Raw genomic sequence first — 26,446 nt, 5'->3', positions numbered from 1 at the left:
TTTTAAAGGTTTTATTTATTTTTAGAGAGGGAAGGGAGGGAGGGAGGGAGAGAGGGAGAGGGAGAGGGAGAGAAACATCAATGTGTGGTTGCTGGGGGTCATGGCCTGCAACCCAGGCATGTGCCCTGACTGGGAATTGAACCTGCGACACTTTGGTTCGCAGCCCTCACTCAGTCCACTGAGCTATGCCAGACAGGGCTTTTTTTTTTTTTTTAATCCATTTGGCCACTATTTGTCTTTTGATTGAAGAGTTTAATACATTTAAAGTAATTATGGATATGTGGAATTATTCTTTTCATTTTATTCATTATTTTCTGTCTATTTTGCAGTTGTTTTATGCATCTCTTCCCATGTTGTCTTCTTTTGTTATTTGATGTTTTTTGTAATGATTTTCTGATTTTTTTCTCTTTACCTTTTGAGTATCTGTTACAGGTTTTTATCTTTATGGTTATCTCTTGCATAAAGTATCTTGTAATTACAGCTGTCTTGTTTTAAATTGTTACTAACTTAACCTCAGTTGCATACAAAATGGTACACTTTACTGCCCACCACTTTGTCTTCTTCCAGTCAGTTTGCTGCTTTTTATATTGTGTATTCATTAACAAATTTTTATCATTTAACTTTTATATTAGGGTTAAAGTAGTTGATGTACTACTGTTATTGCTTTATATTTTTCTGTATTTTATCTTTACCAGTGAGAATTATGCTTTCATATGCTTTTGAATTGTTGTTTGGCATGTTTTCATTTCAATTTTAAGAACTTTCTTAAGTATTTTTTATAAGCAAGTCAGGTGGTGACTGACTCCCTCATTCTTATTTGTCTGGGAAAGCCTATCACTGCTTCACGGTTTAAATGGTAGCTTTGCTGGATGTAGTATTTTTGGTTGGCAGTTTTTTCTCGAAGTACTTTAAATATATCATCCCATTCTTTCCTGGCCTGCAAAGTTTCTGCTGAGAAATCCTCAGATAATCTTATGGGGGTTCCCTTAAATGTGACAAGTTGCTTTTCTCTGACTATTGTCAGAATTCTCTGTCCTTGAGTTGTAACAATTTAATTATAATGCATCTCAGTGTAGTCTTGTTTTGATTCACTGTTTGGGGTTCTCTGAACCTCATGAATCTGGGTGTGCATTTTCCTTCCAATGACTAAAAACTTTGGGAAGATTTTAGTCATTAGTTCTTTCAGTTAGCTTTTGCTCTTTTCTCCTGATTTCTCTTTGTGAGCTCCATGAATCTCATAGGTTTTCTTAACCTTCTTTCATTCTTTTGTCTTCTCTGACTGGATAATTTCAAATGATTTGTGTTTAAATTCATTGTTTATTTCTTCTATCTGATATAGTGTGCCTTTGTAGTTCTTTATTGCCTTTCAGTTTCATTCATTATATTCTTCAACTCTCAATAATTTCTTTTAGTGTTTTTCTCTGATTTCCATTTCCTTATTGAACTCATTTTATTCATGTATTGTTTTCCTGATTTCTTTGAGTTTTCTATCTGTGTTCTCTTGTAGTTTGCTGCTCCTTTAAAAGTTATTTTGAATTCTTTGCCTGGTAGTTCACAGATCTCCTTTTTTTAGTGGGGTGATAACTGGAAATTAAAAATGTTGCTTTTTGGTGTCATGTTTTCTTGATTTTTTTCATGTTCCTTGTAGCCTTGTGTTGGTGCTTGTGCATTTGAAGAATCAGATCTCTTCCAGAATTTTCTGACTAGCTCTGGTTGGTCTAGACCTTCATCTACTGGTGGGTATGAGGGTGCTGGCTGGGTGGGATGTGTTTCAGCATCAGGTGTGGTTCTGGGTCCATCAGCTCTGGCTTAGTGCAGAAAGCAGTGGTGCCTCTGGCTCCAGGGAGGGGAATAGTGGCATGAGCTCCAGGCATCTCTGTCACCCGGGGCCAGTGTAGTCCTTTTCCTTGACATTGAAGTCTGCTGATGTCCTAGGTAGTGGTGAGTTCTGGTAGGGTCCTCAGTGGCAAAGGCTGTTGGTATCTTTCTGCTCTCTTTTTCCCCTATTGGGGGCGAGTTGTGGATGAGGTCATCCCTTTTGGAGCTGAGCAGCCTGAGCCTGTAAAATGGAATGACATGGGTAAAATGCTTTTCTTTAAAGATTTTATTTAGTTTTAGAGAGAGGGGAAGGGAGGGAGAAAGAGAGGGAGAGAAACATTGATGTGAGAGAGAAACATCCACCAGTTGCCTCTTGTATAAGCCCCAACTGGGGACCAAACCTGCAACCCAGGCACGTGCCCAGACCAGGAATTGAACTAGTGACTTTTCACTTTGTGGAACAAAGTCCAAACAACTGAGCCACCATACTCAGAGTGTTTCCTGTGCTTTTTATTTGGCCATTCTTGTTTTTGTGCTCTACTGGGTTGCTCTAACTTCTTAATTATACTCCAGAGCTCTTTCAGAGCTATAGTTTCATTTATAGGTAGTTGTTAAAGAGTGTGTGTGTGTGTGTGTGTGTGTGTGTGTGTGTGTGTAAGAGCTGAGACCTCCTAGTCTCACAGTCACTACCATAAATTCTTTTTTCAAATTTTTTTCTTTCTTTTTTAAAAATTGATTCTCGAGAGAGGGAAAGGGAAGAGGAAAGAGAGAGGGAGGGAGAGAAATAGCGATGTGAAAGAGAAACATCAGTTGATGGCATCTTGCACACATCCTGACCAGAAACTGAACCCACAGCCTAGGCCTGTGCCCTGACTTACAGTCAAACCAGTGACCTTTTGGTTTGTGGGGTGATGCCCAGTCCACTGAGCACACTGGTCAGGGCACTCCCATGAATTCTTTATATTTCTCAGAAATAAGCCCTAGCTGTCTGTATCCTGAGCTTCAGATAGTTTCTTCAGTTTGTCATTTGTGTTTTGATTTTATTTCTTTTGGATTTTTGTTCAATTTTTGCTACAAATTATTTATTTTTTTTAATTGTTTTTAGAGTTTGTCATGGTTAGAAAGGCTTTCACTACTCCAGACTAATTAAGGGATTTGCCCATGTTTTCTTTTATTACTTCCTGTGTACTAAACTTTTATATTACATCTTTGATGATTTGAAGTTTATTTTTGTAACAGAGTATGAGATACGGATCTAAGTCTGTATTTTTCTAGATTGTTATCTGGTTTTCTTAACATTGTTTAGATACTCCTCATTTGAGATGTTAGGCAGTTTTTATTTTGGATTACTTTGTTACTTTGATGTAATAAAGTGAATAAAAATCAAGTACAACAAAATGTCAATGAGTTCCAAGATGAATGTTTTCAATAAAATTAAGGAAATGGATTTTATGCCTCAGATTGGATGAATAAGAAGCTGGAAGATATTATTGATAAAGAATCCTCGTATCTTGTTTCAACAGCAACAACAAGAAGTGGAAAGTGATTAAAAACTCCAGGGAAAATGGATGACTGTATAATTAAGGCATAAAGCAAACTAAAATTTCAGATGGTTTTGAGCAGTTGGTGGAGTATGAGAAGAGAGAAGGCATTTAGGTCCTTACCTTAGTAAAGTCCTCCTTTATGTAGTATGTTGGATCCATAGAGAAGGAAATACAGTAGTAGCATCTTGTTGGGTTCTGCATTAAACAATATTTATGTTGATTGAAATAATCTAAACACAGTTGGCTTGCGTTTTTTTATAGTTAACCTAAAAATAAATCATGGAAGACTTAATTGTGGCTACAGAACAAAACTTAAATGTTACTAGCCTTGTTGATGAACAAGTCAAGGTATGGTAAGATGAAGTTGAATCCAATATACAGAAATATGCCTTAAAGTGGGTGGAAAAAGAAATAGAGGTTTAAGTTTCCTATTTAAAGTTTATATAGTTATTTAGTTTAGTGATTTTTATCATACCTCAGATATGCAGTTTAAAATGATCCCAGAAGGTAAACTTTTTTTCTTATGATTTATAGAAATGATGCCCTAGCCAGTGTGGCTCAGTGGATTGAGAGCTGGCCTGCAAACCAAAAGGCTGCTGATTCAAGTTCCAGTCAAGGCACATGCCTGGGTTGTGGGCTAGGTGTTTTTTTTCTCCATTTCTTTCCCTCTCCCCTCCCCTCCCCTCCCCTCCCCTCCCCTCCCCTCCCCTCCCCTCCCCTCCCGTCCCAATAAATAAATAAATAAATAAATAAATAAATAAATAAATAAAATATCTATACTTTTAAAGAGATAGAAATATAAATAAGATTTTGGCCCAATCAAATTGGCACACATAAAATTAACCATCATGGTAACTGACAATAAAGTCAGGATTAGAGTGAACATCTTCTGAATTTTTTCTTTTTAAAAAGTTTTTTCTGGATGACCTCTACCCTTTTACTTTTCTTTTGTCTGTATGCCTTAAAAAATATTCTGATCTTATCCAGTCTCATGTTTTTAAAATGGGATCTTCCTGCAGAGGACTTCCAAAGTTAGCTCCAAAGCCAGCCTGGATTGACTGTTGGATGTCTAGAAGACATTTCAAACACGACATGCTCAAGACTAAGTTCCTAAAATCTCTCTCTCCTGAAAACTAACTTATTTGTCTTTCTTCATTAATTACAACTCCCTTTTTTTTCTGTTGCAGATTTTTTCACTTCCTTCTCATAGTATATCCAGAATCTGACCACTCTCACTGTATCTATTGCTAACATCCTAGTTCTCTTTCATCATCCTCTTTCATGGGGATTATTTCAGTAGTTTATGGTGGTTTCCCTGCTTCCACCTCTGTCCTCCTTTAGCATTAAGATAAAAATGTGATCCTTTAAAAAAGTAAATCAGGCTTAGAACTCTTTAGTGCCTTCCTTTCTTACTCAGGATACAAACCTAAATCTGTATCATGCATTACAAGACCTACAATGGTATGGCTCTCCCACTTCCCCCTCTCCTACTCTTTGAACTCATCTTTTGCTTTTCCTCCCATTGCTTACTCCTTTACAGCCAAATTGGCTTCCTTGCTGTTCTTTGAACACACCAGACATTTCCCCCACCTTACGGTCTTGGCACTTGCTGGGATGCTCTTACTTCTCTTAAGTCTTTACTCAGAAGTGGCGCTCTCAGAAAGGATTTTCTCAGCCACCCTATGTGATTCCTTTTATTTTTCTTTAGCACTTATCAATATTTAATAGACAATATATTTTATTTATATTGCTTATATCTACCTTCCCCAGAATTTAAGCTGGACAGATATTTTTGGCCCAATATTGTACCCTCAATGTCTATATCAGTGTTTAACTTTACAGTAAGCATTCAATATTTGTTAAGTCAATCACACATAATCCATTTCACCAAAATGAAATAAAATTATCAACTTGTTCAAAGCAGTGTGCTAAAAATTTTATTTCATAGGAAACATGAAGTGATTATTGTGTTTTTTGCCTAAAATTTAATAAATACAAGCAGGATTTCAGAAGATGTGCACTCATACATGGTTCGTTGGGGTTTAACTTGGTTAACTACTCTGGAGGACTATGTAAAATTGTTAAAAGTATATAAAAATGAACAAATCTTGGGTATTCTTGGAGTTTATCCTGCTAAAATGAGTAACTGCAGGGTTCATGGTACAAGCATATTTATTTTGGAGTAGTTTTATAAAACTGGGTAAATATACAAAAATGAGAGTGATTTGGTAGACAATAGTATAAATAGTGGAATACTATGTAGCCATTAAAAAAGTTATGTTGTAGGTTAATTTGTCATAGAAAGGGGTTTGTTATATATTAGGTGAGTAGGGTACAGCATAGTACATATATTATTATTCCTCTCCCCACCGGCTCTCTTTTAAAGTATAAATGCATAGAAAAATACCTATTAGAACCAAAACATTAATGATTGCTATTTCTGGGTTATGAGATGACTTGTTTAAAACAACTTGATCCCCTATGCTTTTTCCCTGTCCTTAATTTGTTTTCATCACATTTTCTTCAATGATGAGCTGATAATAAATATCAAACTCATCTAGACTGCCTTTGTAGTCCTTCTTGCTTTATTTTTCTTCTTGGTAGTTAATTTCTGTACTTTTAACTTGTATTTTATTGTCGTCTATCACTATCCCCTCTGGACATAAAGCTGTTTTAGGGGGAGGAACTTTGTTTTGTTCACTACTGTAACCTAGGATCCTAGGAAAGTGGCTAGCATATAGTAGGTACTCCATAAATATGTACTGAATAAATAAATGAATGTATTGTTTTTGTTACAAGGAAGAAAGTTGTGAATAATATTTTGAAGAAATATTACTACAGCCCTGGCTGGTGTAGCTCAGTGGATTGAGAGAGGGCCTCTGAACCAAAGGGTGTCTGGTTTGATTCCCAGTCAGGGCACATGCTTAGGTTGTGGGCCAGGTCCCCAGTAGGGGGTGCATGAGAGGCAGCTGCACATTGATGTTTCTCTCCCTCTCCTTCCCTTCCCCTCTCTCTAAAAATAAATAAATAAAATCCTTAAAAACAAACAAAAAAGTCACTAGAAATAAATAGTGCATGGGAGATAAATGCCACATTTTATAGCATACAGTTTTATTAGCAGGGGCAGTTCGTAACTAAATAGTCTTAATGAGATTTTCTTGTTTTTTTTTTTTTTCCCCAAGGTTTCTAAATATTCTTTACAGAAGAAAGTAAGTGAAATGGTAAGGAAATTACAAAATATATACCCACCCCCAGACTAAGTTACAGTTTCAAATGTAGCTTAAATTAATTTATTTTACAAATTTATTTCTAGATTGTATAATGTTTACATATTATAAAATAAATTTAACACAATTTCCATGGTATTGGTAGAGGTCTTATATTAAAACAACAAAGAAATAAGAACAGCAAAACCTCTTAATGATACTTTTTCTAGCTATTTATGTAAATGTGAAGTTATTAATTATATAGCCTGAAAAATTAAAATAATACAAAGTAGAATTTCAATACAGCACTTGGGGTATGGTACCCACCCTTTATCATTCAACAAGTGTTTATTTGTGTATTATTTTTCTATAGTATATTAAAAGTTAATATTTACATTTTTAGAGAATAACATTTTAGGCAATATTTACTTTGATATTGTCTTTTTAGCCCTATTTGATTCAGAAGGATTTATTTTTGTATTTTTGAGTAAGCAAGATTCTCCCGTATCCACTTAAACCTTCAGAGGGCTTTTTGGCTGGGTTTACCCTATTTTAATCATCCTTTTTTGGAGCATACTGTAAGGCAAGTAAAATTAGTTCTTGAGTAAGTCTTATATATTATATACATGAGGAGTAAGGAATGAGAGATTATCCTTCAGATATTTAATAAAAAACAAAGTAAATATTTTTTTTGAAATTATTTTGGTGTGTTAGAAAATAAAAGAGCCTTAGAAAGATTGCTAAGCTTGATTGAATAAAAGAGTAAAAATTCTGTCACTGTTCAACTGGAAAGAATAAAGATAATATTGTCAGACTGTTTTAAGCTATGATTTTAATTAAAAAGCTGAAAAACTAGATTCCAGTTTAGCTTTAAGTACCATGACATTTGTACTGAAAGTCATCTTCAACGCTACAGTGGTTTTACACAAAATATAGTGAAATTGAATAATGTGCCCTCTGACCTGGGAGATAAGGCTACAAGTTAAAGATCAAAAGCAACATAAAATGTGTTTTATTTATTCCACTTTAAAATTTCATCAGATATATATAATCCTAAAAAAACCCCATGGAAGCATGAAGTATACTTATGGTAGTTTTTCGTCACTTTGGAGCATTTTGTTAATATGAATTACAGCCTTTTAAGAACCTACTAAAATATATTTGAGTTATACTTACAATATGTTTTCCTGACAGTTCAATGTCTTATATACTGAGATGTACATTTATTATGCTCACTCTGGCAGAATATTGTACGTTTTTCCATAATTGATCTTAAAGTTAAAAATAATCTTTTTTTCTGAAGATTCTTACACTCTTTGTTTTACATTATTTTTATTTCATTCAGATCTTTTTCTCTATTCAAAGTGCTAGGCAATACTCAGTAATTCAGTTAATTGTATTTTATTTGAATCAGCACATTATTCTTTATAGTATTTGGCTCTGTGGGTGAGTCAGGAAGCAAGCTGGTCATGGTGTCAAGGCAGGACCTTGGGGAGCAATTGGTAAGGTTCAAAGTGCTGCAAGAAATAATTTAAATAGTTTTAAGAAACTTTTGAAGAAGTTAATGATCTGTTGGCAAGCCCTTCACTACTAGTAAGTTTCTGTCTTTTGTGAATTCAGTAAACTTGTTTTTGTGTAGAGGTGGTGATATGTCTCTAAATTAACAGAATTATGAATCAAGAGATTCCTCTATCTGTAAAGATTCCACACCTTTTCTTGAACAAATGATCATATTGATTATTACCAATAAAAAGAATGCAACAAAACATGATAAAAACATACCAAAGAACATCAAAGTAACTGTCTTTGTGATTTGGTCACTGATGAAAATCTTTTTGGTGTGTTCCTGTGATTACTGTGTTAAGTGACCATGTTGTGTAACTGAATAGCTAATGCAGCTTAATGAATGAAGTAGAAACACCCAGCTATCCGGTTGTACTTTATTTGTATATGCCTTTCCTCTAAAGAAAAGACTTAAAGATTTCTTTTTCTTTTTTTCCTTTTTATTGAATTTATTGGGGTGACAGTGGTTAACAAAGTCATACAGGTTTCAGGTGTACAACCCTACAGCACATCATCCGTACACTGTATTGTGCATTTACCACACCAAGTCAGTCTATGTCTATCACCATTTATTCCTCCTGTACCCTTCTTTGCCTCCCTCTATCCCTTTCCCTGGCAGTCACCACACTGTTGTTCATGTCCAGGAGTTTTCTCTTTTTTTTTGTTGTTCCACCCCTTCACCCTCCTTTACCCTCCCCGCCAACAGCTATCAGCCAGCTCTCTATGAGTCTGTTTCTATTATTGCTTATTAGTTTGTTTTGTTCATTAGATTCCACATGAGTGAAATAAAATGGTACTTGTCTTTTACTGACTGGCTTATTTCACTTAGCATAATGCTGACTGTGTCCATCCATGCTGTCATAAAGGGTAAGATTTCCTTCCTTTTTATGGTGGAGTAATATTCCATTGTATAAACGTACCATAGCTTTTTTTGTCCACTTATCTACTGATGGACACTTGGGCTGCTTCCAGATCTTGGCTATTGTAAGTAACGCTGCAGTGAACATAGGGGTGCACATATTCTTTCGAATTAGCATTTCAGGTTTCTTTAGATAAATTCTGAGAAGTGGAATTGCTGGTTCATAAGACCAGTTTCATTTTTAACTTTTTGAGGTAACTCCATACTGCTTTCCATAGTGGCTGTACCAGTCTTCATTCCCACCAGCAGGGCACAAGGGTTCCTTTTCTCCACATGCTTGTCAACATTTGTTTATTTTATTTTTTTTAAAGATTTAATTTATTTATTTTTAGAGAGGGGAAGGGAAGGAGAAAGAGAGGGAGAGAAATATCAATGTGTGGTTGCCTCTCACATGCCCCCTACTGGGGACCTGGCCTGCAACCCAGGCATGTGCCCTGACTGGGAATCAAACTGGTGACCCTTTGGTTCTCAGCCTGAGCTCAATCCACTGAGCTACACCAGCTAGGACAACATTTGTTTATTGATTTATTGATGATAACCATTCTATTCTGACAGGTGTGTGGTGATAGCTCATTGTCTCAGTTTGCATTTCTCTGATGATTAGTGCCATTGGGTATCTTTTCATATACCTATCGGCCATCTTTATGTCCCCTTAGGAGAAGTGACTATTCAGGTCCTTTGCTCATTTTTTAATTGAATTATTTGTTTTTTTGGTGGTGTTTTGTAAGTTCTTCATAAAGTTTGGATATTAACCCCTTATCAGATGTATTGGTAAATATGTTCTCCCATTCAGTACATTGTCTTTTCTTTTTGTTGATGTAGTTTTCTTTATTAAAGTAACCCAAAGTTTCAGTATTGAAAATTTTCATGTGATTTTGAATTACAACATTTTTTTTCACAGTAGAATATTTTTAGACTGAAGACTTGTCTGGAAGAATCTTCATGATTACACGTATTATATATATATCTGTACACACATACAGAGTATGTGTAACTTCAGATTTTTTAAGTAGTGTGTATTTATATTTGTGACTGAAAAGGTACAATATTTTTAAAGATGCTCTAAGTTTTTAAAAAGCCTGTTGTATAAGCCCATTGCTTTATTTTGGATTTAATCGAAGAAAATGAAGGTAAGTTACAAAATTAGAAATGAAGAATATATAAAGTTTATTTTTGTTTTTATCTTTTTCTTTAAAGTTTACTTATATATGTTAGTCGTTTTAAGGGAAATTAATTTGATTTCAAAAGGTTTACAAATCGATCTCCATAAGGAAATGAGGAAAGGGGGAAATGAACAGCTATACTAATGTAGTTTTAAAAAGATGCATGTAAATATTATTTTTAAGTGATTCCTATTTTAAATACCCTGAGGCTTTTAAGTGATCTATACACATACACATACACAGCTACTTGTTAATTATGTACGTGCTATCTTTTCTTTCTCTGATTTTGATTTTCATAGTGTAAGTTTGTTCGAAATGAGGTACAATGTATTTGGAAAGCAGTGAATCTTGGCATTATTTTCCTGTGGTCAGATTTTTTTGCATTTAGTAGTAAAATTGTGTAAGAGAGTAAATAATGTTAATGAATTCACAGAGGCAAAAAGAAAGGAAAACAATGTGAACTTAGCTATTTCTTACTCATCTCAATAAAGTAATTTTTATTCTGTTGTAGTATTTTGATATTAACACTAATAACTAATTTGTTTTTTAAACTTGATTCATTTTTTTTCTTTTTTCTAAGTTGAAATATGTTCTAGTCATTATTGCGACTATATACTGGTAGCCTTTTAAAAAAGATTTTATTTATTTATTTTTAGAGAGAGTGGAAGGGAAGGAGAAAGAGGGAGAGAAACATCAATGTGTGGTTGCCTCCTGCACATCCCCCACTGGGGACCTAGCCCGCAACCCAGGCATGTGCCCTGACTGGGAATTGAACCAGCAACCCTTTGCTTTGCAGGCCCACACTCCATCCACTGAGCTACATCAGCCAGGGTGCCTTGTTTTTTGTTTTTTTTGTTTTAATTTTTTAGATTTTATTTACTCATTTTTAGACAGAGGGGAAGTGAAGGAGAAAGAGAGGGAGAGAAATATCAGTGTGTGGTTTCCTCTTGAGCGCCCCCTACTGGGGACCTGGCCCACAACCCAGGCATGTTCCCTGACTGGGAATTGAACTATCAACCCTTTGGTTTGCAGCCTGCGCTCAATCCACTGAGCTACATCAGTCAGGGAAATTTATTTGTATTGTTAAAAATGTTAGGTTTCTCAGACAGGTGTTACCAATATACTTTTTTGTTGTATACTGTTTCCCAAAAGTTTAAACTATTTGCTGACAGTCATGCAGTTAGTGGCCAACTTGATAACTGACCTCTTCATCTCCCTGTCAGGCAGCCAACAAGATACATATATGAACAGTCCCATATAAGCCTGTCTGGCTAATAAGACACATAAGCTGTAGGTGCTTATGTGATTTGAAAGTCTTTATAGTTTTTATTGTGGCCATAGACTAATGTGTTTGAAAATCAGAATTATGTCATGCAAACAAATGAAACTCTATTTAAACTGAATTTAACTTTGGCCTCAAGCAAAGGGTGTCAGAATAGAGTATGTCACAAATTACTTTAATGTGATAGAACTCTATGTATGTAGAGGAATGCCTATGAAATCCCTTGATCTTTGCTATATTTTCAGGTACCAGGATTGTTAATGTTTGCAGGTGTTGGCAACCTATTTGATCCACCACTTTTAAACTGAAAGTTAAGGAAACTTGTACGTAGGGGACAGTATTCTCATAGAGGCTATATAAAAATTGATTTGAATTGAAAATTTGAAAAATTTCTTGAATTAGAAAAGATGCCTTTAGACCAGTTTCTAGTGAAATTGTATGAGATTTGTACACATCTGATGAAAAAGTGAATATAAGTCTCTGGATTAGAGAATTAAGTGGTATTTTAGAGGAATGAAATTTGGCTCATTATTTTTCATTGTTTAGTTACAACAGTAACTAAGATAGTAACTCAGGTAGGCATATAAGCTCAGGTGGTAAGTACACATGTCATCTTGTTTGCTTTATAACTGCTATACCATTAATTCAAATGATTAAGTAGTGAATTTGAAGAGCCCATAGATATACATGAGAAACTTTCAAATGATGTATCATAATCATTACCAATGATATTATCACCTAAAAGTATCTTTGAAAGAGTTAGTTACCAGATTTTCCAAGATAATATAGTCAGGTAAAACTTAAACCTTTATTAATATTAGAAAGGGCTGTTCTTATTTCAAATAAAAATTAAAACTATAAAGGTACTTTTATCAGTTAAGGAATAATAATAACAAAACATTGTATGTACTTATTATGTGACTGGCTCTGTTTTTAGTGCTTTGTGTTAATTCATTTTATCCTCACAACAATCCTATGAGGTAGATACGATCATAGTCTTTGTTTTAAAGACAAGATATATGATTTTCCTAAGGTCACACAGCAACTAAATTACAGAGGTAGAACTTAAACATAGGTACACTATCTTTTGATCATTCTATAGCTGCCTGCACTTTGGTTTTTAGCTCTATGAAGGAGCACTGGTTAACTTACACAAATGGAGATTTAGTAGAGGTCCTCATAATAAATCAGAGAGTGAAGAATGGGTTTGAGAATGAACAGGGACCAAGGTAATTCCCGAGTTTGTGAAGCAGGATGTAGGAACCCAGGACAGAGGTCTCACATCAGTCTGGATAGGATCAATCATCACTGAACTTCTTCAGTGTTAATGCTCTTTTTGCTCAAGATTTAAATTCCCAAAAGGAAGAAATCAATTGGTTATTTTGAGTAATATACCCTCACCTGACTAGGGAAGAATAGGACTCCTGAATTTTAGTCTTACTAGATCATAATGAGGAAAAAATATTTCAAGTAAATACTTGAAGTTGTGGTACTGTTGGGTGAAGGGGACAGATAGCCAGGCAAATCTAACAAATTTCTACTGTTGGAACTCTACAGGACAACAGAATTCATTCAGAAAACAGTTACCAAGTGCAGGTTGATGGGTCTTACACTGTTCTCTATCACCTCTCATCATAGAAGCTGAAGTGTGTGGCAAAAATGAATGCAAGTTGTGAAACCAGTCAATGAGTCTGCTAATGCCAAGTCAAGATCAAGACCTTTAAAAATGTCAATGATTCGATTAAAATAATATTTCTCTTTAAAATTTAAAGTCATATTTCTAAGTATGGTGAAAAACAAGTTCCTTTAGCTGAAAGCGGTGAAGGCCCATATTATATGTGGAGTCCAATTTTTACCAGTTGTCTCACTCAGCTTAAATAGACTTTTTACTGTACTATATTACCTCCCTGCGACTTACAGATATTGTCCTCATTGTTCCATTTTTAATACATTGAGAAGGTGCTATATTCATTAAAGTTAATCTTAGAAAAATAACCTGAATTTTTATAAGGAAATCATAATTAGGCCAGCAAATTTAGAGAAGAAAAATTCTTTTCCTAAATTACCAAAAGTATTGCTTTAATATTCTCCCCATTTTGCTTATGTTAGACTGGACTAATTAACTTTTCAATTAATAAAACAGTTGATTTTGAAAAAGAAACTGTAAACAAAGGAAATATAATCATGTGACTATTTTGTTATAGGAAAAAATATGCTTTAATTTTACATAAATTTAGAAATATCTCTTAACATTTCCTTCCTGAGGTATACTCATACTTTTTAATGACATATTTATGTTAATAACACATTATTAAAAATAATAGCCTTTTATGTTTAATATGTATGTGTGCATATATGGGTATTATGAGAGCCAATAGTCATTTTTTTTTAAGCCAGTTTGTATAGGGCCAGTGTAGTTTTCCTGTATTTGTAACTGTAACATTTAAAACAACTCTTTAAAATAGGAACAAAAAGTCCAGTTACATCTTTTGGCTAAAGAAGATCATCAGAAGCAACTGAATGAAATTGAGAAGTGCTATGCTACAGTAACAGGCCAGTTTGGAATGGTAAAAGAGAATCATGAAAAGTTAGAACAAAATGGTAGGTGCTGTCTTATTCAAACTTACTGATATATGTAATAGGAAATGTTTAAATGAACTTAATATTTATAATGAATCAATTAAAGTTAACTGAGCCTAGTATAGTAAATGGCAGTTTAGTGAATTTTATTTAAATTTAGTGACAATTGTATACATTGTGTTGAGGCTGTTCCTTGTCTGTGTTAGTGATACTTTCCTTAAAATGTAAATTGAATATAATATTTTCCTCAATGTCTTTCATGTTGCAGTACAGGAAGCAATACAGTTAAACAAAAGACTTTCAGCTTTAAATAGAAAACAAGAATCTGAAATATGCAGTTTAAAAAAGGTATGATTGATACAGCATTATACTATTGAATAAAACTACAGTCTAAAATAATTCACTTTATGAAATATTACTAGAAAAGGTTGGGTAGATTTTTGTTATAAATAAAATGTTTTAAATACAGATTCATGAACTTTTGATTCCAATAAATGTAATGAATTTGTTCTAACCTATTCGAAATATTGTTTGACTTGTCACCAGTGGCATGCGTGTATATCACATACACGTGTATTTTATAAAACGTGTATTTTATATCACTCTGGTTTCTTTTCTTCTTCTCTTGACATTGTCTTTTGCAGATCAGAAGTTGTTAATTTAATGAAGTCTATCTTATCAATTATTTCTTTTGTGGATTATGCATTTGGCATTGTACCTAAAAAGTTATTGTTATATATAAAGTCATCTAGATTCTCTCCTATGCTATCTTCTAGGTATTTTATAGTTTTATTATTACATTTAGATGATCCATTTGAATTCATTTTTGTGAAGGGTGTAAGATTATCTAGATTCTTTTTTTTTTTTGCATGTGAATATCCAATAGTTTCATCACCGTTTGTTAAAAGATTATCATGGCTCCATTGTGTTGTCTTTACTCCTTTGTCAAGGATCAGTTGACTGTATTTATGTGGGTTCATTTCTGTGCTTTCATTTCTGTTCCATTAATCTAATTGTCTTTTCTTTCACCGATACCAGGATGTCTTCATTACTGTAGCCTTATAGTAAGTCTTGAAGTTGGGTAGTGTCAGTCCCCCTGTACTGTTGAATTAGCTATTCTGGGTTTGCTTCCATATAAGCTTTAGAATCAATTTACTGGTGCCCACAATGATTTGCCGGGATTTCGATTGGGATTGTATTGAATTGATAGATTAAGGTGGGAAGAACTGACATCTTGAAAATGCTGGGTTTTTCTATCCATAAATATTTTATTTTTTGATTTCTTTTATCAGGGTTTTGTAGTTTTTCTTGTATAAATCTTATAAGTATTTTATTACATTGGTATGTAAGTATTTGATTTTGTGGGTTGCTAATGTAAATGGTAATGTGTTTTTATTTTCAAATTAGACTTGTCCATTGTTGGTATATAGAAAAGTATGAGGTAATAGAAAATACAGGTATTGGCCTCTGTCCCCAATTCCTGGAACAGAGCTCTTAAAACCCTTGTAATTTTCTAAGTAATAAGAGCATTAGGAGCGCCTTTTATTCTAATGAGGTGACTCTGGTGGGCTCCTGGATGGGGCTAATCAATAGAAAGACCAAGCCATGATCAGAAGCTTGAAATTTTCAGCCTTGCTCCTCTGCACTACCCACTTCTCCAGAGAGGGGAGAGGGGCTAGAAATCAAGTTAATAATTGATCATGCCTGTGTGAGGAAGCCTTCATAAAATCCCAATAGTATGGGTTCTGGAGAGCTGCCAGGTTGGTGAACACATCCATTTACTGGGGGTAACATACCCAAACTCCATGGGTACTGAAGCTCCTATGCTTGGGACCCTTCCAGATCTCACCCTGTGTATCTCTTCATCTGGCTGTTCATTTGTATCCTTAATATAACCTTTAACAAACTGGTAAACGTAAGTGTTTTCCTGAGTTCTGTGAGCTACTGTAATAAATTAATCAAATGCAAGGAGTGGGTCCTGGAAGTTACTGTTCATAGCCAATCAGTCAGAAGCACTTGAACTTGTGATTGCCATCTTAACATTTCTTCTTGTTCACATCCTAGAATATTAATGATAACTCTTTTAAATAAAAAAGGAAAAGCTGTAATTTGAAAAATTTGTCTCTAGTGTCAAATCAGAACAGTTAGGACCACTTATTTTTACCAATATAAACTTGAAATGCTAAATAAATACTGAGTAGCTGTGAATAAGCATGTTTTGGTGATATCTCTTTAGTTCATTTATTTTTTTATTTAATAGGTTTATCAATAACCTAAATGATTAAGTAACCATGCATTTTGGTGACTATATGAAAATATACAGTTAGTTTTTACATTATGAAAAGATTATATCTCATAAATTTCTATACTAAATTATGTATTTTTATTTTTACTGAATAAAGGCAAGTGTTTCATGTTTCACTGTAACATAATAGACTATTGTATTTCAAAAGTATAGTTTGAGACTGACCTGTAGATGGAGATGAGGCTCATGGATACCCTTAGTGGATTTGTGAAAAAGGATGAAGAATGTCTATGAACTTTTAAAAGTTCCAAATCCAAGCAGCTAAAAGGGTGAGAAATATATATACACACACATATATTTACAGCCAATTTTTAATATTTTAGACATTCTAGATATAATAATTTTATATTTTGTATTTTTATTTTTTGGAAGTAAAATTTAGCTCTTTTAATATTAAGAAGATATGGTTTACCCCATTAATCAAAGATGTGATGATGTAAAGTACAGGAAAACATTTTAATAAAACATAAAACTTTAATTTCTATTTACAGTTTTTTATTTTAAAATTTTTATTTTTTCATGTTATATTTTGTACTTTTAAATGTAATCTTTATTTTTAACTTTAGAAAACATTCTTTTCTGTTTTGATTCTTTTCTAGAAGCAAATTAAGTTTAGTAACATTGGTTATAGCACTAATTTAAAACTTTTAATCATTAATTGCCCCAGAGATAATTTTTATTTTTCTTTTGTACTGTTTTATGATTTTGTCCAGAGCAGTTAAGTTTTTGGTTTGTGATAAGATGGAATTCTATTTTTTGTGGAGCAGATTTAAGAAGACCAAACTTAGTTGTTACATTAAATGAGGTATTACAGTTCTGAATGCTGGGTTCACTATTATGGCCATCATGAAGAATTCCTGATACTATCTGTGAGCAGCATTCATAAACTCTGCTATTTGTCTGAGTAAACGTCAGAGCACTCAAGGAGATAGTGATATTTAACAGACTACCCCATACCAGAAAAGGAGGGGTAAAGGAGAAAAGGGCACAATATTTATGACTCTAGGAACTATAAGTTGTAATTTAATAAGATCAAAGCCTGTGCTGTTTATTTGCTGCACTAACAGCTCTGAATAAAATGGTTAGAAAACAGACAATACTAAAAGTTCAGGATATTTAAAAGCTATTAGGGCTATAAAATCACAAGCATATTTTTAGCAGAGAATCATTTCATGGAGGTCTCAGATTTTAATTTATTATGCTCTTAAGATTAAGTAATTAATATATAAGAGAAAAAAAAAGACATAAGAAATGATTAGCTTTTACTTTTGTCAGTCATATAGTGGGTTTTCACCCCTAACTGCCCTTCCCACTTCCCTGTTGTTTCATAACAATTATTGTAACAGGAATTTATGCATTTTAGAGAATCTCCTATAAAACTTGGGTGATCACCTCCATGTTTTTAGTAGTTGAAAAATGTAGTAAGACATAGAAGTTCATATTTTGTAATCTTGACAGAAGAAAAACTGTCAGAAAACCTATCCTCCCTTATTAATTCAGAGAATTGTGAGCCATTTTATATGAACATAAGTTTTAGCCATATACCTCAGCTTAATTGTATTTTATCAATAGGACATTGTATCTTAGGACTGGACCTAGAAAAAATCACTATTATAAAACAAACAATGTAATAATTTACCTTCCACATTGTTTAAATGTTTATTTACTTCATATTGGTGTATCTTTAGGAAAACCCAATGTAAAAATTTAAAGGAAAAAACTGGTGCAAGTTTTCTCTTTAAAAGTTATTTTAGTGCACAGGGAGCAGCTGGAAAACTAGTGTTTAGAAACACCATTGAGTGAGGAAAGGTATACATGATATTAAACCAAATATCAGTGTCTTACTTAAAAAATAGAATCAGCCCTGGCTGGTGAAGCTCAGTGGATGGAGTATCAGCCTGCCATGTGAAAGGTCGCTGGTTTGATTCCTAGTCAGGGCACGTGCCTAGGTTGTGGCTGGGTCCTCAGTTGGGGGCGTGTGAGAGGCAAATCGATCGATGTGTCTTTCGCACATCGATGTTTCTCTCCCTCTCTTTCTCCCTCCCTTCCCCTCTTTAAAAATAAATAAAATCTTTTAAAAAATAAAAAATAGAATCACTTGAACATAAAAAATTTCTTTTTATTGCTCAGAGGATGTTTGTCTAAATAATGAATAATGATATAAATATTAGTTAAACATCCTCAAGATTGGGTTGAGATCAGAGCTTTGAGATCCTTTAACAGGTATTTTTCCTTGAATTAAAAGTTAAAATTTTCAGAAGTTAAGCTAATTGTTGAAATTACTAGATTTATTTTTATATTCTTTTGTATCCATGGTTCATTTAACTATCATCCTCTATTTTTGAATTTTTATTCAGGGTAAAAATAATAAGACCCATAATTTTTTTTGTTCCATAGTGTATTAAATCAAAGACCATGTGGCTTATTAACTAGAGTAATGTTTTATTATACTGCTTTATTTCTGTAATTGTTTTCTAGCATATTCTTGGAACTGCACTTACAATGCAGAATTAACCTATTTTAAGTTCACAAATTTAGGGCTCTTAACTACAACAGTTTATTACGACAAAAAGTATGGTTTTCTTTTAAAGTTAACATAATGCTAGTGATTCATCACTTACTAAACTTTATTTTTCCATTATCAGTAAGAAAACTGCACTGGTCTGTTCATGTTTAAACCAGAAACACCTATCTGTTACAAGATGGTCTGCAGGGTGGTGGTTGTTACTTTGAACAAAGTGAAGCCAGCTGGTTCAATCAGTGATGAAACCCTCAGCACTATACTATGTAATTCTGCAAATGAACTCTGAATATTTATGTCATTTAACAGTAGTCTGTTGGCTGTCAGTGACTGCTCTTACCAAGTATTTTTATTGCCATTTGCTTTATGACGAATAAATGTATCTTTGGTTTTATCTACTGTTATGTTAGCTAAAGATAAGTTACATGTTTTTTCATATCATGTTCGTCACTCTTGCGTTCTTAATGCTCATCACTACATCCCTGAGTGTATTACAGTGCTGTGGAATATGAAACATGGTACCTTTCCTTGAGGAACTCATTGTCCCTAGGAAAACTCTTATTGCTATCAGCTATGAAAGACTCAATCGTAATTCTTTAAATAAATAAAAGATGTTTACACCATTATTAAGAATTCAGACATTTGGCACTTCCGGCAAGATGGAGGAATAGGTGGACGCGCCATACCTCCTCGCACAACCAAGATTAGAACAACAATAATTTACAGCCAGAATAACACTCAGAACTGACAGAGGATTTATCTGAATGGAAGTCGGACAGCCAAGAAGTTGAAGTAGACCCGTTCATCCAGACCGGTAGGAGAGGACGATGGGTGGGCCCAGGTCAGAGGCGCGGAGGTCAGGGAAAACTTGGCGCGAAATCAGCACGAAAACCATCCGGCGCGCGAACGCAGCTGTGATCCCTGAGTACGCAAGCTGCGGCTGGCGGACCCAGTGAGGCGGCAATTGTGGACCAGGGCAGAGCTCGCAGCCCAGGATCCCAGAGAAGGGACTGAGATCCCAGGAGAATGGAACTACCGCCATTGTTCCCTCCCGTCCCCGCCCTCACATATAACGTCACAATCTAGCGACTGGGGTGCTCAGCCCTGGTGAACACCTAAGGCTCCGCCCCTCACCGTAACAAGAGCCACCAGACCAAAAAAAAAAAAAAAAAAAAAAAAAAGAGAGAGCGATGGCTCAAATAGAAGAACAAATCAGTGCCCCAGAACTCATCCTTTTGAGTGACCAAGAAATAGCTAACCTATCAGATGCACAGTTCAAAACACTGGTGATCAGAAAGCTCATGGAATTGGTTGATTCTGGGCGCAAATTAGATGAAAAGATGCAGGTTACCATAAAAGAGATGCAGGAAGATACACGGAGGAGAGCCAATAGAGAAGGAAAGGAAACTGGGTCTCAAAACAATACAGTGGACCAGAAGGAAGATAGAATCAACCAAGTAGGAAAGCATAATGAAATAAGAATTCAAAAAAACGAGGAGCTTAAGAGCATCCAGGACATCTTTAAATGTTCCAACATCTGAATTATAGGGGTACCAGAAGGGGAAGGGGAAAAGCAACAAATTGAGCACATATTTGAACAAATAATAAAAGAGAACTTCCCCAATCTGGCAAAAGAAATAGTCTTCCAAGAAATCCAAGAAGCTCAGAGAGCCCCAGAGAAGTTGGACCCAAGAAGAAACACACCAAGGCACATCATAATTACATTAGGCAAGGTAAAAACTAAGGAGAGAATCCTAGAAGCAGCAAGAGATAAGGGGACAGTAACCTACAAAGGAGTTCCCATCAGACTGTCAGCTGATTTCTCCAGAGACCTTACAGGCAAGAAGGGGCTGGAAAGAAATATTCCAAGTCATGAAAGACAAGGACCTACATCCCAGATTGCTCTATCCAGCAAAGCTCTCATTTAGAATGGAAGGGCAGATAAAGTGCTTCTCAGATAAGGTCAAGTTCAAGGAGTTCATCATCACCAAGCCCTTATTTTATGAAATGCTAAAGGGACTTATCTAAGAAAAGAAGATAAAGAAAAGACATGTATAGTAAAAGGACAGCAAACTCACAATTATTAACAACCACACCTAAAGCAAAGCCAAAAGAAACTAAGTAAACAACTAGAACAGGAACAGAACCACAGAAATGGAGGTCACATGGAGGGTTAGCAACAGGGGGGTGGGAGGAGGAGAGGGGGAAAAGGTATAGAGAATAAGTAGCATAGAATGTAGGTTGAAAATAGATAGGGAGAGGGCAAGAATAGTATGGGAAATGTAGAAGCTAAAGAACTTGTAAGTATGACACATAGACATGAACTAAAGGGTGGGGGAATGTGGGTGGGAGAGGGAGTACAGGGTGGAGGGGAGAGAAGGGGGAAAATGGGACAACTGTAATAGCACAATCAATAAAATATATTTAAAAAAAGAATTCAGACATTTTACAAGTAGAGAAAATAACAAGTAGTAATATTAGGTAACAATGCCTGGCATATGGTAGATGCTCAATAAATATTGTTGCATGAAATGTTACATGACAGGCATTTTGTTTTTGAAAAAAATTATATGCTGGCCCTGGCTGGGTAGCTCAGTTGGTTGGAGTATTTACCCAATATGCCAAGGTTGTGAGTTCAATCTTCAGACAAGAAACAACCAATGAATGCATAAATGAGTGGTACAACAAAGTGATGTTTCTCTGTCTCTTACTCATCAATAAATAAAAGAAAATTATACATTAATTTTACAAATCAGGAACTTGAGGTAGAAGGAAGTTAAGTAAATTACCCGAGGTTACACAAAAGGAAAATAGAGCCAGGATTAAACCCAGACAAATTTGGCTCTCGAGCCTGTGACCTTAACCATTCTACCGATAATAGTAGCAGCATGAGCAATTTAGTCAATGTAAGTTTCTTCTCTCCTTCATTCCCTATTTGAAGGCGTATATTTATTAAGAGGAAATGGTTAACTGTTTATATTGCTGAACTAACAGCTCTTGGTATGCCTTCACTCTGCAGATCTATAGCCTAGCATATCCCTACTTTAAAACTCATCATTAAACACTGCCTCCTTTGGGCTCCGTCTCTCAGCCCTCCTCTTTCTCCAACCAGAGAAATTTTTTCCTATCTTACGTAACAGTACACTCCCAAATCTATTTTCTTTACCTCTTGTCCTTCAGTCCCCACAACTTCACCCAATCCATTGGCTCATTCCTGCACATAATTCCTGTGTGGTATTTCTCATTTATTCTGCTTATCTTAACTCATCACTTTACTGTTTCTTTAAAACTGAACCTTTCAGCTGTAGTCATCTCAAGGACGTGCATGACCCAGGCCACACTAGTGTTGCTTTTCTTTTTTTCCCCTTTGTATTCTCTTTCGCAATATGAGTGTAATGATATCTGTCTTTCCTGTTCATATATGTGTAATACATATAAAATAAATGCATAGAAAAGTACTTCAGAAAGTTTAACATGCTATAGAAATTTATGGGATCTTGCTTGCAGGTGTAATTAGGTTAAAATTAAGGCAGTTTTGAAGGATTTGGCTTTCCTGTAGGTGGGTTTTTTATTTGTATAGGCTTTCAAGACAACTGAAAGATAGCCTCATTTGTGTCTGAATTCCTTATCAGATAGGCTGAGTCTGAAATTCTGTCGTGACTTATCAACAATTGCTTTCTCCCTTCATGCTTGAACTGTATTCTATTTCTACAATGACTAGCTTGCTCCAAACTATTTTCTTTAGATCATCTCATTGTAACTCATACTGATACTTTTTGTTTTTCATTACAGAATGTTGTGTTTTGTGCATAATGATAAATATTTAAAATATAAAATGTATTAATTTTATAACATCTATGTGATAGTTCACGTAGATGTTATAAAAGGGTCTTTTGGTACAAATAAATTCTTCTGGCTTTCTGATTATCTTTTTTTTTTCCCCATTCCTCTAAAGCTCTATTCTAAGATCTCTGTTGTTCTCTTTTCATATTTTTTTGTCTTTCAGTTAGCTCACACTCGTTAATTCAGTCATTCACTTCGTGTGGATGACTTCATATTTATATTTCCAGTCTCAGATTTGTCTTAGTCTCCAGTTCTATATTTTCAACTGCCTGTAGGTCATCATCTTTCATGACTTATTGTGGCTTTAGGGTCAACAGGGCACATATTGGATTGATTCTTTATTTTCCCCATCCCTAACCGCCCTTTTCAAATTTGTACAGCTCTCCTTTCAAAGGAAGCCATCCTTCTGCGTGTGAAGGTGAATGAACCATCTCTGGTATGTTGAAACTGCATTTGGAAGAATGAATCACAGGTACCCTTTTATAATTTGAAAAAGCATGAATGAAGGGACCTTCTTTCTGAGAACAGTAACAGTTTATATGTCTCAAGTTAATGATTTATGCTTTTTGGCTTTCTTAAGAGTTGGTATCAGAACATTGTTGTTCTCTTGTTACTTATTGTAACATTTTTTATCTATTTCCTTAGTGAAGCAGACTTTCCATTTCCTTTCCATTTTTATGCTTCTCTCTTTCACATTTTATGGTCCCTTGTTTCATTTTTTTCTAGCTTCACTAGACACTCTGGAATCATCTTTCTCCTTCATTCCTTTTGTCTAGTAGATAATATCTTCCTTTAGAATATCTCATGTTTTTCATTCTCCATTTCTCAGTAGTAGAGACATTCATCATCTCATGCCTGGATTAAAAAAAATAGCCTCTTAGCCAGTGCTCTTTTCCTAGTTTTTACTCACTCTTTTTGCCAGACTAACTTTACTAGGTTACTAGTTTAATGTGCTGCTTCTGTGCACCTGACATATGCTAGATACTGACTGTATGTAGAAGGAATGATAGATTGAACGATTCTTCTTTGCCTATCAAATCAAGTCCCAAAATGTTTCAGCTTTATCGAGGTATAATAGACATATAACATTGTGTGAGTTTAAGGTGTGCAATGTGTTGATTTAGTCCCAGCCTTCTTTAATTGGCTTTCCAGAGCTTTCATGGCCTGGCCTCATTCTACATTTTCTCAAATTGTTTCTTACTACTTTCTAACAAGCATTTTGAATCTATTTAACTCCACATTTTTTTGCCATTATAATTCTTAATTCTCTCGGCCTTTTTGCCTTTGTTTTTAGCCATATCCCCTATCCCTATTTGAAATGCCTTTCCTCAGTTCATTTGTATTAAATAGGATTGAGGCAGGTAATAGCATACTGGAATGGGTGAATGAAAAAAGTTTGACAATAAAGCCATTTACAAAGTTGTGGGCACAGTTAAGAGAAACCAAAAAGTGGTGTGGTAGTAAAGCACTCAGGGACAGAAGCAGTGGAGGAATGACATGCCATCTAGCCCTGAAGGGGCGGGGGAAGGAAGCAGACACTGGAAGCTAGAGAGAGCTGTAGGCACAGCTGTAGGCACAGCTGTAGAAGTGCAATTCAGAAGCTGTGACCTTTGGTAAAGGTGCTCCTAATTTGTAGTCCTGTTGGGGAAATATTTCAGTCTCTCTCTCTCTTCAGTATATTGATTTACTGGTGCCTCCCACAGATTGATCCCAACCAGGAGCCACATAGGGCACAGAGCAGTGTGGAGAAAGGGTTGGAAAGAATCAGGACGGACAAATGGAGAACAAATGGAACAAATATTCTTCTAATTCTTCAAGGCCTACCTCCTTCATTCAAACTTCTTTCATTACTCAGTTTGTGCTGATTGTTCCCTTTGTACCGGACATTAATTCGTCTGCCTGCTTTTCTGAGAATACAGCCCTACTTCTTGACCTATGTGGCTACTTCAGCAGTTACTTTATGTAGTGTTCATTTCTAAAGGGGATATGTCAGCTAAGACCAATGATTCCTTTTCCTAGATTTTGAAATAGGGGTTAGAGATAATCAGGTGAGCTTCCCTCTGGGTGGCTGAGGCTGTAACATGTAGAACTCACTGCTTTCTGCTGCTTCTTTCTCAGCTTCCGTGATACCCCACTCTCTTGGTTTTTCTCCTGCCTCAGTTGACTGTACTTCTCAGCCTTCTATACTAGCTGTTTTTCTAATCCATGACTGTTGGAGTTCTTTGGGATTCATTTGCCACCTTCTCTTTTTAAGGGTTTATTTTTTATGTTTGTTTTAAAATATTTTATTGAGTTTATTGGGGCAACATTGATTAGTAAAATTAATAGGTTTCCAGTGTACACTTCTATAATAGCCACCTGTATATTGTATTGTGTGTTCATCTTCTCTTTTTAACTAATAACTCTAAGTGATTGCATCTGTTTCCATAGCTTTACGTACCATTTTAAAAACTGATACAAGAGGAATGTGCATATTTTAGAAAAAAATACTAATCTGCATAAGGAAAAAAAAAATTCCCTATAATTTCACTACCCTGCTAAACCACCTTTTTTTCCCTACAAGAGTTGTTTATCATTTTTCAGTTCTTAAATACAGCCTTTTAAAATTTTATGTATATTAGTCAGGTCCCTTAACTGTAAGATAATTTTGTCAGAAAAGGAATTTGGATGTTAGTCATCACAATCTTGGACAGTGGTCAGAAACAAGGGAAGGTATGCAGCGTCCAAGCCCACAGCACAAAAGCAGCTTCCACTGCTGGGTGCTGTGCACCGCAGCTTGTACACTGCTGCTGGCCGTAGCAGGTGCTGTTACCGCTGCAGTGGTATCACTCCTGCCCACAGAAGTTTGAAGTTCCTAGCACTGTGCCCGCTGTCTACCAACAGATGGATTTGCAGCAGTTCTTGTTCTTTTGTAGTATAATTCCTGATTTAGTATTCAAGACAGGTGCATCTAATTAGCAGAGCCTGGTCTCCTGCTTATAAAGCTGGCGTTTCCAGCTTCTGTAGTGGACAGTGATCCCTTATATTGTAGAGCTCCTAAAATTCAAAGGGAATTCAGATGCTGTGTAGCAAAGAATGTGAAAATCAGATCCTTGAGTATTCAATATAGTCAGTATTCAGAGAACAGCAGTACAGCAATACACACCAATTCAGAAGGTTTTTAACGGTTTATTTCAGGATTTTAATGTGTTTGGATGGTATCTGTTAAACTCAGTGGACATGTAACTTCACAAATTAAGACTTCTTTTATATTCCCTTCAATTTTATCCTCTACTATGATGGCAGAGTTATTTTTCTAAAATGCAAATCTTTTTACATTGTTCTAAATCCTTCAATGGTTTCTTCCTTGTTGCCTATGGGATAAAATTAAAACTCTAGTTTGGCCAACAAATCCCTTTCAGTATCTGAGTCCTGCATCATTTCTAACCAGAATTACCAATATTCGACTCTTCCCCCTTACCCATAACATAACATATTCTAGCCATATCATATTAATTTTGTTTTCCTGAAAAAATACCATGCTCTTTCATGTTTCTGTACCTTTGTGCTCGTAGAATCTTTTTGCTTGAAATGTCTACTCCTTTCTTGTCTTCTTTGCAAATTATCTTTCAAAAACTCAATTCAGATATCACTTTTCTGTGTAATGCCTTCTTGATGTCCTCAGCCAACTGTGTTCTTCTTCATGCTTCTATGCATTCCCAT

The 26,446-nt window shown here is 35.0% G+C and overlaps 1 protein-coding gene across 1 annotated transcript in view; it reads left to right on the top strand.

The window, feature by feature from the left end:
- Positions 1 to 26,446, top strand: part of CCDC73 (coiled-coil domain containing 73) — a 75,784-nt gene that overhangs the window by 23,336 nt on the left and 26,002 nt on the right. The window contains exons 6-8 of the mRNA XM_028515228.2: positions 6,545 to 6,583; positions 13,961 to 14,096; positions 14,344 to 14,423. Of these exons, the coding sequence (XP_028371029.1) occupies positions 6,545 to 6,583; positions 13,961 to 14,096; positions 14,344 to 14,423 (255 nt within the window). The remainder of the gene's footprint in view (positions 1 to 6,544; positions 6,584 to 13,960; positions 14,097 to 14,343; positions 14,424 to 26,446) is intronic.

Source organism: Phyllostomus discolor, chromosome 6 (genome assembly GCF_004126475.2).
Source record: "Phyllostomus discolor isolate MPI-MPIP mPhyDis1 chromosome 6, mPhyDis1.pri.v3, whole genome shotgun sequence".
Taxonomy (NCBI): Eukaryota; Metazoa; Chordata; class Mammalia; order Chiroptera; family Phyllostomidae; genus Phyllostomus; species Phyllostomus discolor.
This window is presented reverse-complemented; position numbering and strand designations above follow the sequence as displayed.